Here is a 15,799-nt window from a genome sequence, read left to right on the forward strand (position 1 = left end):
GAGACCAGACTCCACAGACCGGTGACCTGTCTACACTGACCGGTGACCTGTCTACACTGACCGGTGACCTGTCTACACTGACCGGTGACCTGACTACACTGACCGGTGACCTGACTACACTGACCGGTGACCTGACTACACTGACCGGTGACCTCACTACACTGACCTCTGACCTCACTACACTGACCTCTGACCTCACTACACTGACCTCTGACCTCACTACACTGACCTACATACACAATCACTGGGTGACCTACCTCGTGGTACAGATGCAGCCAGGACTCGAGGAAAGGAGAGCCGATCAGCGATGAGGCGAGCTGGGATGTGGGGTGCAGGCAGCGCTGTCAGGAGCCGAGGAGGAGAGCCGCATCATGGCGCGCCGGGCGGCATTGTAATTGCCGCCTTCTGAGCTTGCAGGCAGCGCCTATGGGTCCGGCCATGCGTGACGTGACGCGTCATCACGTCCCGGCTGCGGATTTGTCCACTGTGATGTCCATCATAACAGCACAGCGCGCCTATGATGGACATCTCACTGGCCAATCCTGGGATCGCGGGCGGGACTGTGATGTCGATGGATGTGTGACGCGTCGCACTCGTCTCGCACGGCACAGACAGTGAGCTTGACTAAATGACTGCAGTTGACAGTTTTTAAGGGGACCCGCCGATTCGGGGCTAATAATGTTAAACTAAACGGCCGAGACTCCGGGCTTTTCGGGGTACCATTCGGGGCTCCAGCCCACCAAGCCCCGCCCTAACGACGCCCCTGAGGCTGAGGATCGGCTGCTAATGTAGCAGAAAGGCAGAGGGAGAGAGAGCTTGTCAGCTGCTGGGCACCTTGATGTTCTTCCTGCCCACTAAACTCAAGTATTCTGCCGAGATCTCGGCTGTTTAGTCCATGCAGGATCCTGTCTATATACTCTGTTGATATTTGTATATTTGTTTTTTGACACTTGAGTGGTCTTTACATATCTATCCATATGTATATAGCCTGTGACACTAACAAGTACATATCATCTTTTTAGAAATTCTCCTGACGAAGCAACTATCTTTGTGAAACTAGTAGATATCTTGACTTGTATGACCCCCTTTGTTTCACCGCCACCCTTCATCTAGGGTCAACTCCATCTCGGTGATCCGGTTGGTCGGTCGTTCAATTTGTCCACCATTTTATACTGCTGTTTTTGATGTATTTTACAATTATGTGTGTCTCCTGTTTTTAGATATTATATTAAATAAACTGATTTATATATTTTATCCCTATTACATTTCCATTCTACTTCTTCTTATCTAGTACCATAATAGTCCCATTATAGTCCCCAAGCCCCTATTTGTTTTTGGCCCTCTGGGGTCCCTCTAGTCCTTATTCTATTCAAAATGTATCTTTAGGATGATGGTACTTTAACTTTGTGTCTACTAATTATATTTATATTTAATTTAATTTAATTTATATTTAAATCATACATATACATTGGATAGTTTAGGTAGATCCTGTATTGGATAGTTATGATAAATCAGATGACTATGGTGAGCCTATGATTGTTGGAGACTGGGACAGAAATCAGACAGGTGGATGTAGAGCAGGGGTGTCCAAACTTTTTTCAAAGAGGGCCACATTTGATGAAGTGAACATGCTCGAGGGCCGACCATTTTGCCTGACATTCTTTGAACCATTAAAATTTGATCTAAGTGTGTTCGTCCGAGCAACTTATACACGGCCCAACAAGAATTCTCTTGCCTTTGTGACTGTGTGTGGTGAAGAGATGAGCTTGGGCGTGTTATTTGGATATACTGGGGTAGATCCTCGTACAATGGCGCATTATTGCGCCGGGCGTAGGGTATCTAACATACACTACGCCGCTGTAATTTACTTGGCTTTGTTTCGAATCCTCAACGAATTTGCGCCGTAAGTTACGGCGGCGTAGTGTATCTGTTGCGGCATAAGGGCGCGGAATTCAAATAGGAGTGATGGGGGCGTGTTTTATGTTAATACGTCGTGATCCGACGTAAACAACGTTTTTTTTAACTGCGCATGCGCCGTCCCTGGGGGTATCCCAGTGCGCATGCTCGAAATTAAACCGGAACCCGCCAATGCTTACGACGGTGACGTCATTCTACGCAAATTCCTATTCGCGAACGACTTACGCAAACGACGTAAAAAATTCAAAATTGTACGCGGGAAGGACGGCCATACTTAACATTGAGTACGCCTCAGTATAGCGGCTTTAACTATACGCCGGAGAAAGCCGAACGCAAACGACGGAAAAAAAAAGCGACGGGCCGGCGTACGTTCGTGGATCGCCGTAAATAGCTCATTTGCATACTCAACGCGGATTACGACTGGAATGCCACCTAGCGGCCGCCGAAAAATTGCATCTTAGATCCGACGGCGTACGAAGACGTACGCCTGTCGGGTCGATCCCAGATGCCGTCGTATCTTGTTTTGAGGATTCAAAACAAAGATACGACGTGGGAAATTTAAAATTACGCCGTCGTATCAGTAGATACGCCGGCGTAATCCTTTTGACTGTATATATCTCTTTTGTGGCTCCAACGAATTCCCGAGCGCTGCTCAGGACTAAGGATGAGCTTGGGAGTGTTATTTGGATATACCGTATTTATCGGCGTATAACACGCACAGGTTTACCATTGCCATGAATGCAGCCTCACCATTGCCATGAATGCAGCCTCACCATTGCCATGAATGCAGCCTCACTATTGCCATGAATGCAGCCTGACCATTGCAATCAATGCAGCCTGATCAATGCCCATCTGCAGCCTCGGAGGGGACAGGGAGGGGGAGGGACAAGTGCCGTCAGATTACAAACAGGAGAATTTCTTGTTTACTCTGTGGCCTCTTTAATACAAAGTCCCGCCTCCTATGATAAACAGAACAGTCATCCAATGGCATCCCATGAAACGGGACTTCCTATTACAGACGCCGCCGAGTAAACAGGAGATTCTCTTTATGTAATCTGATGGCGTACGTCCTGTCCCCTCCGAGGCAGCGCCAATAAATACGGTATATATCTTTTGTGGGCACATGTGAGGGTGCAATGGCTATATATATCCAAATCCCCAGGGGGGCCATATTAAATCACCAGGGGGGCCACAATTGGACATGCCTGATAAAAGATGTAACAAGAAATGGGATGAGGGGGGCTAGGGGGATACAGGATAAGGTGATGGCGGATTGGAGTGTGTGTAGGCAGCACCTTTCCCTGTCCTCACGATGACACAGCACGTTCCTCTATTATACAATGATGTAAGTAATGACAAGTTTCCTCCTTCACAAACTTCTGTTCCCCCTCCCATGTCCACCCCAGCCCGCCCCCTCCATTCATCATTGTAATGCTGAACCCGAGCATGACTTGGAAGTGGGCGTTTCCTGCCTTTATAGACACGCCCTCCAGCCGTACCCCTTTCGGTATTCTGGCTGGTCCGGCCCCTCCCTCCTGTCAGCTGAACGTTCTATCACCGCCCATTGGTTGTATCCCCGCCCACTGGTGTGACAGTGTTGCCTTATTTGCAGGTGATCGGTCGCTTTCCTGCTTGTGTAATGCCCGGTGTACAGGAGACAGGAGCTGTGATGTCTGAGGAGCTGGAGGAACAGTGAGTATACAATGTAGTCTTATCACATAGGAATACAGTACAGCTGATCGCTCACACACAGGGTGGATACGGCGGATAGGCCCGGGTTTGTTACACAACTCAGAGAGCAAAACAAGCCGCTGGAATCAGCCAGCATACACATTCATTAGTATCATTCTCACAGTATTCGTTACATTGGAACATTTCTGCTGTCATTATGTTACATCTCTGGGATTGTGTACCGATCTGATGGGGAACAAAGTCATCCCTGACACACTACACAGAAAAGTATCAGACTCAGGGCAGGATGTGTGCTAGTAGTATGACTCCAATCACATCTCATGTCCAATCAGACACAATCATTCCTGCTTCTATTACCATAGACATAGATGGCTACAGGTGGTTCTATGGGAAAGTGAAGGCTACAATATCCAACATACATTCTACAATCTGATTGTACAATCTCCTTAAGCCCAGGTTCATACTGACAGCGGGATTGAAATCGAGTTCAGCTTTTCATACCCAAATGTCAGTCCCGACTTCGTGAGCGATTTCAGAGACATGTGTGAGGGTTCCTGCACCGATGTCTTTACAAATCGCACCCCAAAGTCACCAAAAGTAGTACAGAAACTACTTTTGGGAATCGTGGCGCCGCAAAGTTGGCATTGCACCGTCAGATCTTGTCATTGCTGGAAATAGCCGCCGATTTGGCATGCAATTTGACATATGCCAAATCGCTTCAGTGTGAATTTAGGCTAAAGATGGATGTATAATCTCTTTAACCGCTTGCCCACCGGACGTTTTAACCCCCACCCCCATTCATGACCAGACCATTTATTGTGATACAGCACTGTGTTACTTTAACTGACAATTGCGCGATTGTGCGACGATTTACCCAAATAAAATGTATGTCCTTTTTTTTACAGCAAATAGTGCTTTCTTTTTATGGTATTTGATTACCTCTACGTTTTTTATTTTAGGCGCTGTAAACAAAAAAAAGAGACTATTTAAAAAAAAAAAAATAATAATATTTTTTATTTTGTGCTCTAAGGCACATTCAATAAAAAAAAGTAAAAAAAAAATCGAATTTCTTCACCATATTAGACCAATATGTATTCTGCTACATATTTTTGGTAAATAAAATCCCAATAAGCTCTATTGATTGGTTTGCACAAAAGTTATCGTGTCTACAAATTGTGGGATAGATTTATGGAACTTTTATTTTTTACTAGTTGTGGTGGCAATCAGCGGCTTATAGCAGGACTGCGATATTGCATCGGACACTGACACTTTTTGGGGATTAGTGACAGTAATTGGTGCTAAAAAGATGCACTTTCACTGTACTTATGACATTGGCTGGGAAGAGGTTAACATCAGGGGCGATCAAAGGGTTAACTGTGTGCCTAGTCTGTGATTTCTCACTGTGGAGGGGGGTTGGGAGGTGCTTGAACTATGGGAAAGCATTTATCCATCTTCCTTCTTTGCAGGAACACAGAATCGATGCCTTACCTACTGACAGAACGGCAATCTGCCTTGTTTACATAGGCAGATCGCTGTTCAGGCTCTCTGTCTAATGATCGGCGGGTCCCGGCCGACATCCAAGTCCACAGTACCTGCAAATCAGCTCCCACTGTGTCTAGTCACAGTGATAGTGGGCCACCAGCAGCACACTTGCATACCCCAGACCCAGAAGTGCAGGATCATGTACTGGGTTTGTGATCCTGAGCAGGAGAGCCACCTTACCAACGTATATATACAGTCGGCAAGCGGTTAAAGATGGCTATACAAAATACAATCTCCTTTAGATCTACCATCAACTCTGTAGTGCAAGGGCCTGTCTAGGTCTGTCCTGATATTAGTTTTGGTAATGCTAAAGAAATCATATAGAGATGGTACAGTCTGATTGCATTGTGTATGGCCTGTTTTAGCTCTACCAACCACTATGTAGTGCAAGGGCTTACCTGAATGGATACAAACTGATTGGGTAGATTAGGTAGGTCCTCATAGTACATAATTTTGATAACGTTGTTTGTATGGTGATCTGAAGACTAATGCTTTAAAAATGTTCTCTCTGGTTCTGCAGAATTTTCCTTCTGTCCTTAATCCACTTCTGCCCACTCTAGCACCCTTTTAGATACAGTAGTTAGGTATCCTTGTGGGGGATGGGGTAGCGGGAAAGATTGTCTATCGTGCAACCACTGTCATGGTGGTCACATGAGCAAAAGCCAGACCTGCCAGCTAGCAATCAATTTACCTTGAACCAAGAACTGTCTTTACCAGCTCAGTCTCTGTGTTGAGAGCACACCGTGCCACCCAGCAACGCATATGTGTGGTGTGTGGGTGTTAAAGCCTACCCTTATCGCGCAGCACATATGTGCCAACAGTTTGCGCAAAAAGAGGGCAGACATTACAGTTACATTACAGTTTGGTACAAGAGGAATCTGAGGGCCTTGCTCATTAGAGCTTACAATCTAAAAGGGAGGGTCAAAGGGTAATAGCTGTGGGCATAGGTGTGCGCAGCCTATAGCATTAGGGTGTGCACCCCACCTCTGATGGTGGGGGACAGTTGATTGGGAACATATTATGCTACACTCTAAATACAAGTGTAGTGTGTTCCTATACTTTAACCTAGCCTTTAACACAATGGGGGCATTTACACTGGTCACTGGCACCCCAAACCACCCACCTGGTTCCACTCCTTGATAATGCTATGCACATGGGGTGATTAGGGTGTGCCCAGGCACACCCAGCACACACCTATGGCTGTGGGGGATAAGCTGATGAAGCAAATAAAACAGTGCATTAGTTAGAAGCAGGCAGGATAGGCTTCTTTAAAGAGAAGGGTTTTCATGGATCGTCTAAAGATGGATAGATTAGGGGACAGTCAGACAGATTGAGGTAGGGAGTTCCAAAGGATGGGAGAAGCTCTGGAGAAATCCTGGAGGCGAGCATGGGAAGAGGTGACAAGGGAGCTAGAGAGAAGGAGGTCTTGATTGAGAGCGGCACAGTGGCTCAGAACGGAAGAAAAGTCTGATCGCCCATCTGAATGAACCCTAAGGCCCCGTACATACGAGAGGATCGATCCGCTGAAATTGATCCGCTGACCGGTTTCAGCGGATAGATCCCCTGGTGTGTACAATCCAGCAGATCTGTTTCCGCGGATTTTTGTCCCCGGGGATGGATTTCCAGCGGATAAAAATTTCCTAACATGCTAAGAAATCTATCCGCTGGAATCCATTCCAACAGATTGATCCGCTGGTCTGTACAGACTCACCGGATCAATCCGTCCGAATCCATCCCCCGCATGCGTCGTAATGATTCGACGCATGCGTGGAAGTCCTTATATCACAGCGTCGCGTACGTCGCCGCAGCGACGCGTCACCGCGGATGGAATTCCGCTGGGATTTTGATCGGTCCGGAGGACCGTTTCCAGCGGATAATCCTCTCGTGTGTACGGGGCATAATAAGGAAATGCTTATTAATAAACATTTGTTTCAAAAGGATAAATAATATTAATAGTCAATTGACTTCCGGGAAGTGGTTGTGAAATCCTGACTGGATGTCTATTGACGTCCTGCAGGATTACATGCCGGCGCCTGCCCGTGGGGGCGCGCAGCACGGCGATCGGTGATGCGAGGTGTCAGTCTGACACCCTGCATCTCCGATCTCGGTAAAGAGCCTCCGGCGGATTAACGGATTAACGTGGTAAAGAGCCTCCGGCGGAGGCTCCTTACCACTTGATCATCCGTGTCCAATTACGGCTGATCACGATGTAAACAGGAAGAGCCGTTGATCGGCGAGGAGAGCCGATCGGCGGCTCTCCTGGCGGCGGGGGGGGGGGGGGGGGTTCGTGCTAATTGTTTATCAGCGCAGCCCCCCTCGAATGCCAACACTGGACCACCAGGGAGTGCCCCCCGGTGCTCAATAGAGCAAAAATGGGCACAAAAAAAAACAATTAAACAAAATTGTCAACAATTGGGCACTGACAATTGGGCCAAACAAATGGGCACTGACTGAAATGATGCCCAGCAATGCCATCAGTGTCCATCAGTGCCACCTCTTAGTGCCCATCTATGCCCAGTGTCCACCTATCAGTGCCCATTAGTGCCACCCATGAGTGCCCATCAGTGCAGCATACCAACACCGCCTCATCAGTGCCCATCAGTGCCACCTCATCGGTGCCCATCAGTGCCACCATATCAGTGCCCATAATTGAAGAAGAAAACGTACTTTAAAAAAAAAAAAATATATAACGCAAAAAATAAAAGTCGCAGAGGTGATTAAATACCACCAAAAGAAAGCTCTATTTGTGGGAACAAAATGATAGAAATTTCATTTGGGTTTCAGTGTAGCATGACCGCGCAATTGTCATTCAAAGTGCGACAGTTCTGAAAGCTGAAAATTGGCTTGGGCAGGAAGGTGCGTAAGTGCCTGGTATGGAAGTGGTTAAAAAGGGTTATGCAAAAACATTTCCCAGGGAGGTTTATGATAAGTGTGTACTTGATATGGCAATTAAGCCAACAATAAAGCAGTGGTTGGTTGTTCCAGGTATGTTGGTGAGTCCAGTCTTGGAGTTGCCATTCTTTTAGTATCTGCTGGGTTTTCAGACCTGACCTTAGTTTATTCTTGGATCTGCAGCCAGGAAATGTCTGATCATAAATGCCCCTCGGGTACAGAACTACCCTTGTCCCAGGCCTAGGGGTCTGCACCAAATCTGACAACTGCATCAATAGTACAATTATTCATAACCCTTGAAACTTTCCACATTTTATCATGTTACAACCAAAAATGGAAATGTATTTTATTGGGCTTTAATGTGATAGACCAACACAAAGTTGCACATAATTGTGAAGTAAAAGGAAATGATAAAAGGTTTTCCAAATGCATATCTGAAAAGTGCATTTGTATTCAGCCCCCTTTACTCTGATACCCCTAACTAAAATCTAGAGGAACCAATTGCCTTCAGAAGTCACCTAATTAGTAAAGTCCACCTGTGTGTAATTTAATCTCAGTATAAATACAGCTGTTCTGTGAAGCCCTCATAGGTTTGTTAGAGAACCTTAGTGAACAAACGGCATCATGAAGGCCAAGGAACACACCAGACAAGTCAGGGATAAAGTTGTGGAGAAGTTTAAAGCAGGGTTAGGTTATAAAAAAATATCTCAACCTTTGAACATCTCATGGAGCACTGTTTAATCCACCATCCGAAAATAAAAGTATGGCATAACTGCAAACCTACCAAGACATGGCTGTCCACCTAAACTGACAGGCCGTATAAGAAGAGCATTAATTTAGAGAAGCAGCCAAGTGGCCCATGGTGACTCTGGAGGAGCTGCAGAGATCCACAGCTCAGGTGGGAGAATGTGGGAGAATGTGTCCACAGGACAACTATTAGTCGTGCACTCCACAAATCTGTCCTTTATGGAAGAGTGGCAAGAAGAAAGCCATTGTTGAAAGAAAGACATAATAGGTCCTGTTTGCAGTTTGTGATAAGCCATGTGGGGGACACAGCCAACATGTGGAAGAAGGTGCTCTGGTCAGATGAGACCAAAATTGAACTTTTTGGCCTAAAAGCAAAATGCTATGTGTGGTGGAAAAAGAACACTGCACATCACCCTGAACACACCATCCCCACCGTGAAACATGGTGGTGGCAGCATCATGTTGTGGGGATGATTTTCTTCAGCAGAGACAGGGAAGCTGGTCAGAGTTTATGGGAAGATGGATGGAGCCAAATACAGGACAATCTTGGAAGAAATCCTGTTAGTCTGCAAAAGACTAGAGAATGGGGTGGAGTTTTATCTTCCAGCAGGACAATGAAACGAAACATACAGCCACAGCTACAATGGAATGGTTTAATTAAAAGTATATTCATGTGTTAGAATGGCCCAGTCAAAATCCAGACCTAAATCCAATTCCAATCTGACAGAGCTTGAGCTATTTTGCAAAGAAGAATGGGCAAAAATTTCACTCTTTAGGTGTAAAGCTGGTAGAGACATACCCCAAAAGACTTGCAACTGTAATTGCAGTGAAAGGTGGTTTTGCAAAGTATTGACTCTGGGGGGGGGGGGGCTGAATACAAATGCATGCCACACTTTTCACATATTTATTTGTAAAAAAAAAATGAGAAAAACAATTACTTTCCTTCCACTTTTATGTGCCATTTTGTGTTGGTCTATCACAGGGGTCGACAACCCGTCGATCGCGGGCTTCCTGTTGACCACGACAAGTGACAGGTAGAGCCTAAAGTTGTCCAGCCATTGCCGACTTGGTCCTTGCTTTGGAGCACCGCGTCTGCACACAATCACCAATCCCAGTCTGCAGAGGCGGTCACAACCCCTTGCATACGTTTGGCTGCAGGGCAGGAAAAGCCTCTGGAATACCTCGGGCAGGTTCAGGCTCTTTTCGAAACCCGCCCGAGCGCTTCATATGGCTTTTGCACGCCCCTAGCCACTGGCCCTCCTCCCAATCCAAGATGGGAAGGTGAGAGAGGATTGCCCTTGTTATACAGGCAAGGATCAGTGCCACCTTCCCTGCGCCACTCTGCATTTAAAATGTCTTCTGTACACTCCAGCCCTCCTGACATCCAGCCCCCCCCCCCAATACCATGTCCTCCCTCCTACTCCACCTCCTGATACCCCTGTACTGTGCCCTCCCTATCTTCCAGTACCATACTCTCCTAACCAGGGCTTTTTTTCAGGGGGAACTTGTGGGAACTCAGTTCCACCACCTCTGGCTCAGACCCTTTGGTGCCTGCTCACCACAATCACTTGTAAACACAGAAGTCTGGTTTCTGTGTTTACAAGTGACAGCTCTGCCCTCTGTGTGTAACCCCTGAACTCTGCACTGTATGTAATGCAATCCTGGTATTTATTGCCCCTTTAAGACCCTTCTACTGTTTTTGAAATCTGAACAGGGTCGTGGTTGAGTTCCTGCACCTATTTTCTGAGAAAAAAAGCTCTGCTCCTAACCCCCCCATAGCTTGCCCTCCCGACCCCCCCCCCCTATTATACATACTACCGTCTTCTGCACACGTCCCTATGTACTACCGACCTCTGTACACCACCCTACAAACTACTTGCACTGACCATAAATTAGAGCAGATAGCTAGACCTTAAATTAGTCTAGGAAATCAGCCTGCAGTACCAGATCTTCTGCTTTCATGATGAACTTCGGCATCAGACTTGTGGGGGTAACCGATTGCTCCTCAGACATGAGAAAAATTGTGAATGAAAGTGCAGAGTTTCACACTGAAGCTAAAATTTAAGGTAGGCTAAGTTTTTTTTTTTTTTATATATTTTTACAGTGACAGTTTTAGTAGATTTTCCTAGGGTTGTTAATGCTGTCTTCACTTTTTTAGTGGAGGCTTGCTAGTTAATTTCTTAAAAAAAAAAAAAGGGGGGGGGGGCACAGCTCTCCGGTGATCTTTGATTTCCTTGTTGTCCAGGTATATCTCCATCTCTCAATGGTTTCCTAACCATGGTCTATCGCATAAAATCCCAATAAAATACATTTGCGTTTTTGGTTGTAACATGAGAAAAATGTGGAAAATGTATTTCAAGGGTGTAACGGTCACCACCGTTTACGACCTTCCATCCCAGTCACGACAGCTTATCGACACTCCAACCGACAGGACCCGATCCCATTTCATTTGCCCAGAATCAAGACGAGACACAGCTCTGTGCTTGTTCCAAATGTAATGATACTTTAATGGTTTCTTCTCAGCTTTTTATACAGTACCAGGCATTAAAGCAACAATGAGATCTCCACCCCCCTAATCATACACTAAGGCTAATTACTTAAAAATTCCTTAATTAATAACAAAACACCTTCACCCACTCCGTCTCCGCATACAGCTTGACACCTCTGAGCATCAATAAGTTCTAGACAGTGTTATCACACGTAAGCAGTATTTAGTATGCATAATTAGAGTTCTGGGAGCAGACCTGGGATTAACACCTGTCCGTTACAACACCTTTACACAAGGACAATGGAATGTCTTCCAAGCCCTGATGCAATTAGCATGTCACTAGAAATGAGTCACTATTGACTGGTTGGGCCAACATCTTGCAATCTCTCAAGATCCTGCAATGAATTATTATTGATGTCCTATCTCATGTAATACATGAATTATGATTCCCTTGCCACCCCATGCCCAAAAGGCACAGGGTGGACTCAGACCCAAGAGTTATCAGTGACGCTGACACAGGAGTGTCCCCCATCCTCACAAAGTCTCTGGATGTCCCGGGTCATTCCGTTACAAAGGGGTATGAATACTTTTTCAAGGCACTGTACATTCAATAAGAGGTGGCCTTTGTGCTGGTCCCTGCTGTCCTCTTTGAAATCTTCCATCCTCTGCCACCCTCCTTGTAGCCCTGTAATGGTAATCTGCCTGTATGGTAGGGGTTAATACAGCCACTGGTTTTGTCATAGGCACTAATCAACAGTAGAGACTGCCCACTTTTTCCCCCCATCCTCTATTCATAGAGGATGTTTTGTAGTTTCCAGTGATGAAAAGGGATCTATGAATAGAGGAGGGGTGAATGAGTGAAAGGTCCACCTCCTCCTTTCATTGAGCACTGTTTATTGCTGTAAACTATAGTGAACCTATGCCTATGACAGGTCTAATGGCTATATTAACTCCTATAGCACCAGGAGATTACCATAGCGGGAGTATGGGGGGCAGAGGGCAGAAGATTTCAAGTAACACCAGCACAAGGGATACTTCTCATTTGAATGAATTACTGTCTTTTTGTGGCCCCTTCCTTCTTTAAAAAAAAAAAGGAATAGACCATACCCCACGTAGAGCTGGTGTCAGTCATTCCGATATAGGGAAGGGGCTGGGCAGTAATGCATGTTTGGTTGGTTGATGAATCTGCGGTCATTTCTTTTATATTGTCTTTTATTTTCCTCTCCCTTCCCTTTTAGGTGTATTTGACTTGAGTCAGAACACCTAAGGTATTCGTTCTCAATCTTCTGCATGTTTGTGTAACCAACATAACAAAAGACTTTAGTTACAGTAACCCAGGCATGAGAAATACAGATGCTGCCCTGCTGACCACATCCTAAAAATGCTAGTTGCCTGGCTTTTGCACTGAACCCCTGACAAGAGGAATTCTAGGAATTACAGCACTTTTAAAAGTCTGCTCAGAGGTTAAGTCCAATGAAGTGTATGCCAATGTAATTTGCATGCCATTGTCATATGTCATTTGCAGTTGCTTTGTCCTCCCCTCTTGCCCAGTCATGGAATGCATTGTATTAATTAAACTCATTTTATAATATTAAAGCAGCCTTTAATCTCCCAAGAATGATCCTGCCTCTCCACCACTCCTCCTGTCCTTTTGCATGAATAGGACTTTGCTTCCTCTTTCTTTTGTTTTCAATATAAAGTCCGTCCCGATTCCCCATACATGTCACTCGCCTTAGGCGAATAACACACACACTTCCTGCTCTGCCTCCGGTATATGTATGTCACATATCCCAGAAGGCATAGGCTATTTTTTTTCTCAAACAAAAAAGGTTTTATTAGTCAAAGTTTACAGAGAATACAAATTTCGGAGTAAAATAGAACCAGAGGTACATCAGATATTAGTAAGTATACTGTCATACACTGCACATCACTATACAGACAACAGTTTTCATTTCCGTTTCCTGTAGAATTCACATTTTTTTGTCAAATCATCCACCTAGGGTCACAACCTTATTTCCACCACAAAGTCATTACCCATGAAGTGTTTTGGCCACTGTTTTATAAAATTATATGGTCCATAAAGCTCAAAAACAACTTTCCCGACTCCCTTATCCCTGCTACTGGGGCATTAGAGGTATATGCTTTCACTAAAGAAAGGAGGAGGGGGCGGGACTGTTTGGGTGTCATTGGGAGGCATGCCGACTGAACTCGGAACAGCCAGCAGCCTAGTGATGACATCACAGGGAAACATGGCGGCCCAGGACCAAGTGCTGCCAGAAGAGAAGAGTCTCTTAGCTGGACAGTGCTGGAACCACTGGGTGGGTGAGTATCAAAATTTAGCAGAACTCACACCTGGTAGGTAAGTCTTAAAAAAAAAATGTAAGCATTCTATGAGTTGACAGTGGAGGCTAGAGACAGGCAAAGTGGCTGTGTTGTAGCAGAAGTAAAGCCATAGCTGTACTCTTGGTCCTCAGTAAAAGTATAACTAGTAAATAAAACAGAGTTCACAAGGTGACGTACACCTCCTTGGCCTTAACATTTATAAACAAGCAGTAATTTTAAAAAGCTGAAATTTTAGGAGTTCAGCTTTCAATTCTTTCTGAGATCAGGAACAAGCAGGTAGAGCAGGGAAATGTCTCCTCATCCGCATATTTGTTCTAGATTAGTGACTCGAATTATTGGGGGCAACAACTGTTGCAAACCTCAAAGTCCCAATCCATTTACTTCTCAAAAGGATAAGTTGTTGGTACCACAAAGTTACACAACAAAAAGTCAAAAACGCGGTGATGTACAACACTACAACAAGCCTAGAAAAATGAAGTTCAATGCTTCCGAGCATGCGTCGAATTGTTTTCGAGCATGCATGTTTCAGAATTCCATACAGACGAACAGAATTTCCGATAGAAATTTTTTCAGTCGGGAAAAAAAAGAGAACATGTTCTCTTTCTAAGTCTGTCGGAATTTCCGACGGAAAAAGTCTGATGGGGCATACACACGGTCGGAATATCCGATGAAAAAATTCCATCTGACTTTTTCTATCGAAAATTCCGACCGTGTGTACATGGCATTAGGCACTGGATACTATTTTGAAGTTTCCCTTATAACACTGGTTGAAATTGTTTTAATGCTACATGTGTTTTTTTTTTTTTGTTTGTTTTTTTAAGAACGCTCATAGATACAATTATCTCTTGATTGTGAGTCATTTAATTCATTCACTTTTATTTTTTAATGATACAGGTCTCATTGGTTAACTGGCTGGATACCATCTTGGTGCCCAACTTCCATGTCAAAATTAAAGGCAGTGGAATCCAAGATACTTCAATGTAAGCTTAGTAATTTTGTTTTTATATTTAAATGTAGTAACTTCTATGTGTACGCCGTATAATTTTACATCATTTAAATTATTATCATCGTTCTACACACTCAATAAATAAAAGTAAAATGATATAAATCATTACTGCAGTTGAATAGGATAAGATTATTTTTGATTTTGGTATACTGCACATGCCCATTGACTTTAGCACTGCATTGTTGCATAGGATCAAAAAGGCCCTGTCTTAAATCTTTTTGGTCTGTAAGGGAAAGGGAGAAATACTTATAGGAAGCCATTATATTTCCAGAAAAAAACGTGGAATTTCAGTTATGGACAAATCAAAGTATTTATTTAAAAAAAAAAATAATAATAATTAAGTTTCATTTTTCTATGGGCGTTCCAGACAATGTACATAGCACAAGAAATGTCTGGTAGGTGCAAGTAAGACAAGATTGTATGAAATAAATTTGTGAGTGGAGGATAGGTTGTTGATCAGCATAATCTTTGGAGATGAATGAGGACATACGTAGAAGTTACACCGTGTTGGGACTATCCATGTTAGGACTGTGTCTCATACACATTGTAGAGCCAGTAATGCCTTCTAGTAAATGAAAATAATAGTATGGCAGATGACTATCCTTGAACTTACAAGATTATCCATGGAATTCAGCAGAAGTATTACAAACCGGAAAGGTTTCCTATCCATATTAAAGGTAATGATAGAAACTCTCTTGTACTGAGATTTAGGTTGGTCACGTGGAAATTCTATGTTGCTTCCAGGTTTAACGTGAAACTCGGTGAAAGAAGCTAACAATTCAAATTTCCAGCTGATCAAGAATATTATGCAGGTTTTGTCTAGAGGGTGATTTAAAACAGAACTGCTTCCCATAGTCTGTGGTCCTTTGTAAGTCAGTAGTTCTTTCCTCCGCTCTCCAGTACTGGGTGGGTGGGCAGTGGGCACAGTTACTACGTACAAAACAATTCAGTACCAATGGCAGCTGCTGGTCCTAATTGTTCTTGATGGCAGATGGGTAACAAGACTAGTTGGTGACTGATAAGAAGGGCAGCTTTGAGGGAACAGTTGTCACAAATGGAACCATCAGTGGGGAAGTCTGAGGGACCATGGAGTAAGGTAAATTATGCTTGGTTTTAGATCCTTTCCTAGAAGGGGGGGATACATGGAGTCTACTTTGAGTTGCTTAATTCTTG

General features: G+C 44.4%; 1 protein-coding gene across 2 annotated transcripts in view; it reads left to right on the forward strand.

Annotated features, from left to right (window-relative positions):
* Positions 1 to 3,477: 3,477 nt before the first annotated feature.
* ABHD4 (abhydrolase domain containing 4, N-acyl phospholipase B) overlaps positions 3,478 to 15,799 on the forward strand; it is a 35,519-nt gene continuing 23,197 nt past the window's right edge. The window contains exons 1-3 of one of the 2 annotated variants that reach the window (XM_040353658.1): positions 3,533 to 3,609; positions 12,516 to 12,545; positions 14,515 to 14,600. In XM_040353658.1, the coding sequence (XP_040209592.1) occupies positions 14,561 to 14,600 (40 nt within the window). In that variant the 5' untranslated portion in view covers positions 3,533 to 3,609; positions 12,516 to 12,545; positions 14,515 to 14,560. Of the gene's footprint in view, positions 3,610 to 12,515; positions 12,546 to 14,514; positions 14,601 to 15,799 lie in introns of both variants that reach the window. The other variant, XM_040353650.1, reaches the window with a different exon arrangement.

Source organism: Rana temporaria, chromosome 1 (assembly GCF_905171775.1).
Source record: "Rana temporaria chromosome 1, aRanTem1.1, whole genome shotgun sequence".
NCBI classification, from domain to species: domain Eukaryota; kingdom Metazoa; phylum Chordata; class Amphibia; order Anura; family Ranidae; genus Rana; species Rana temporaria.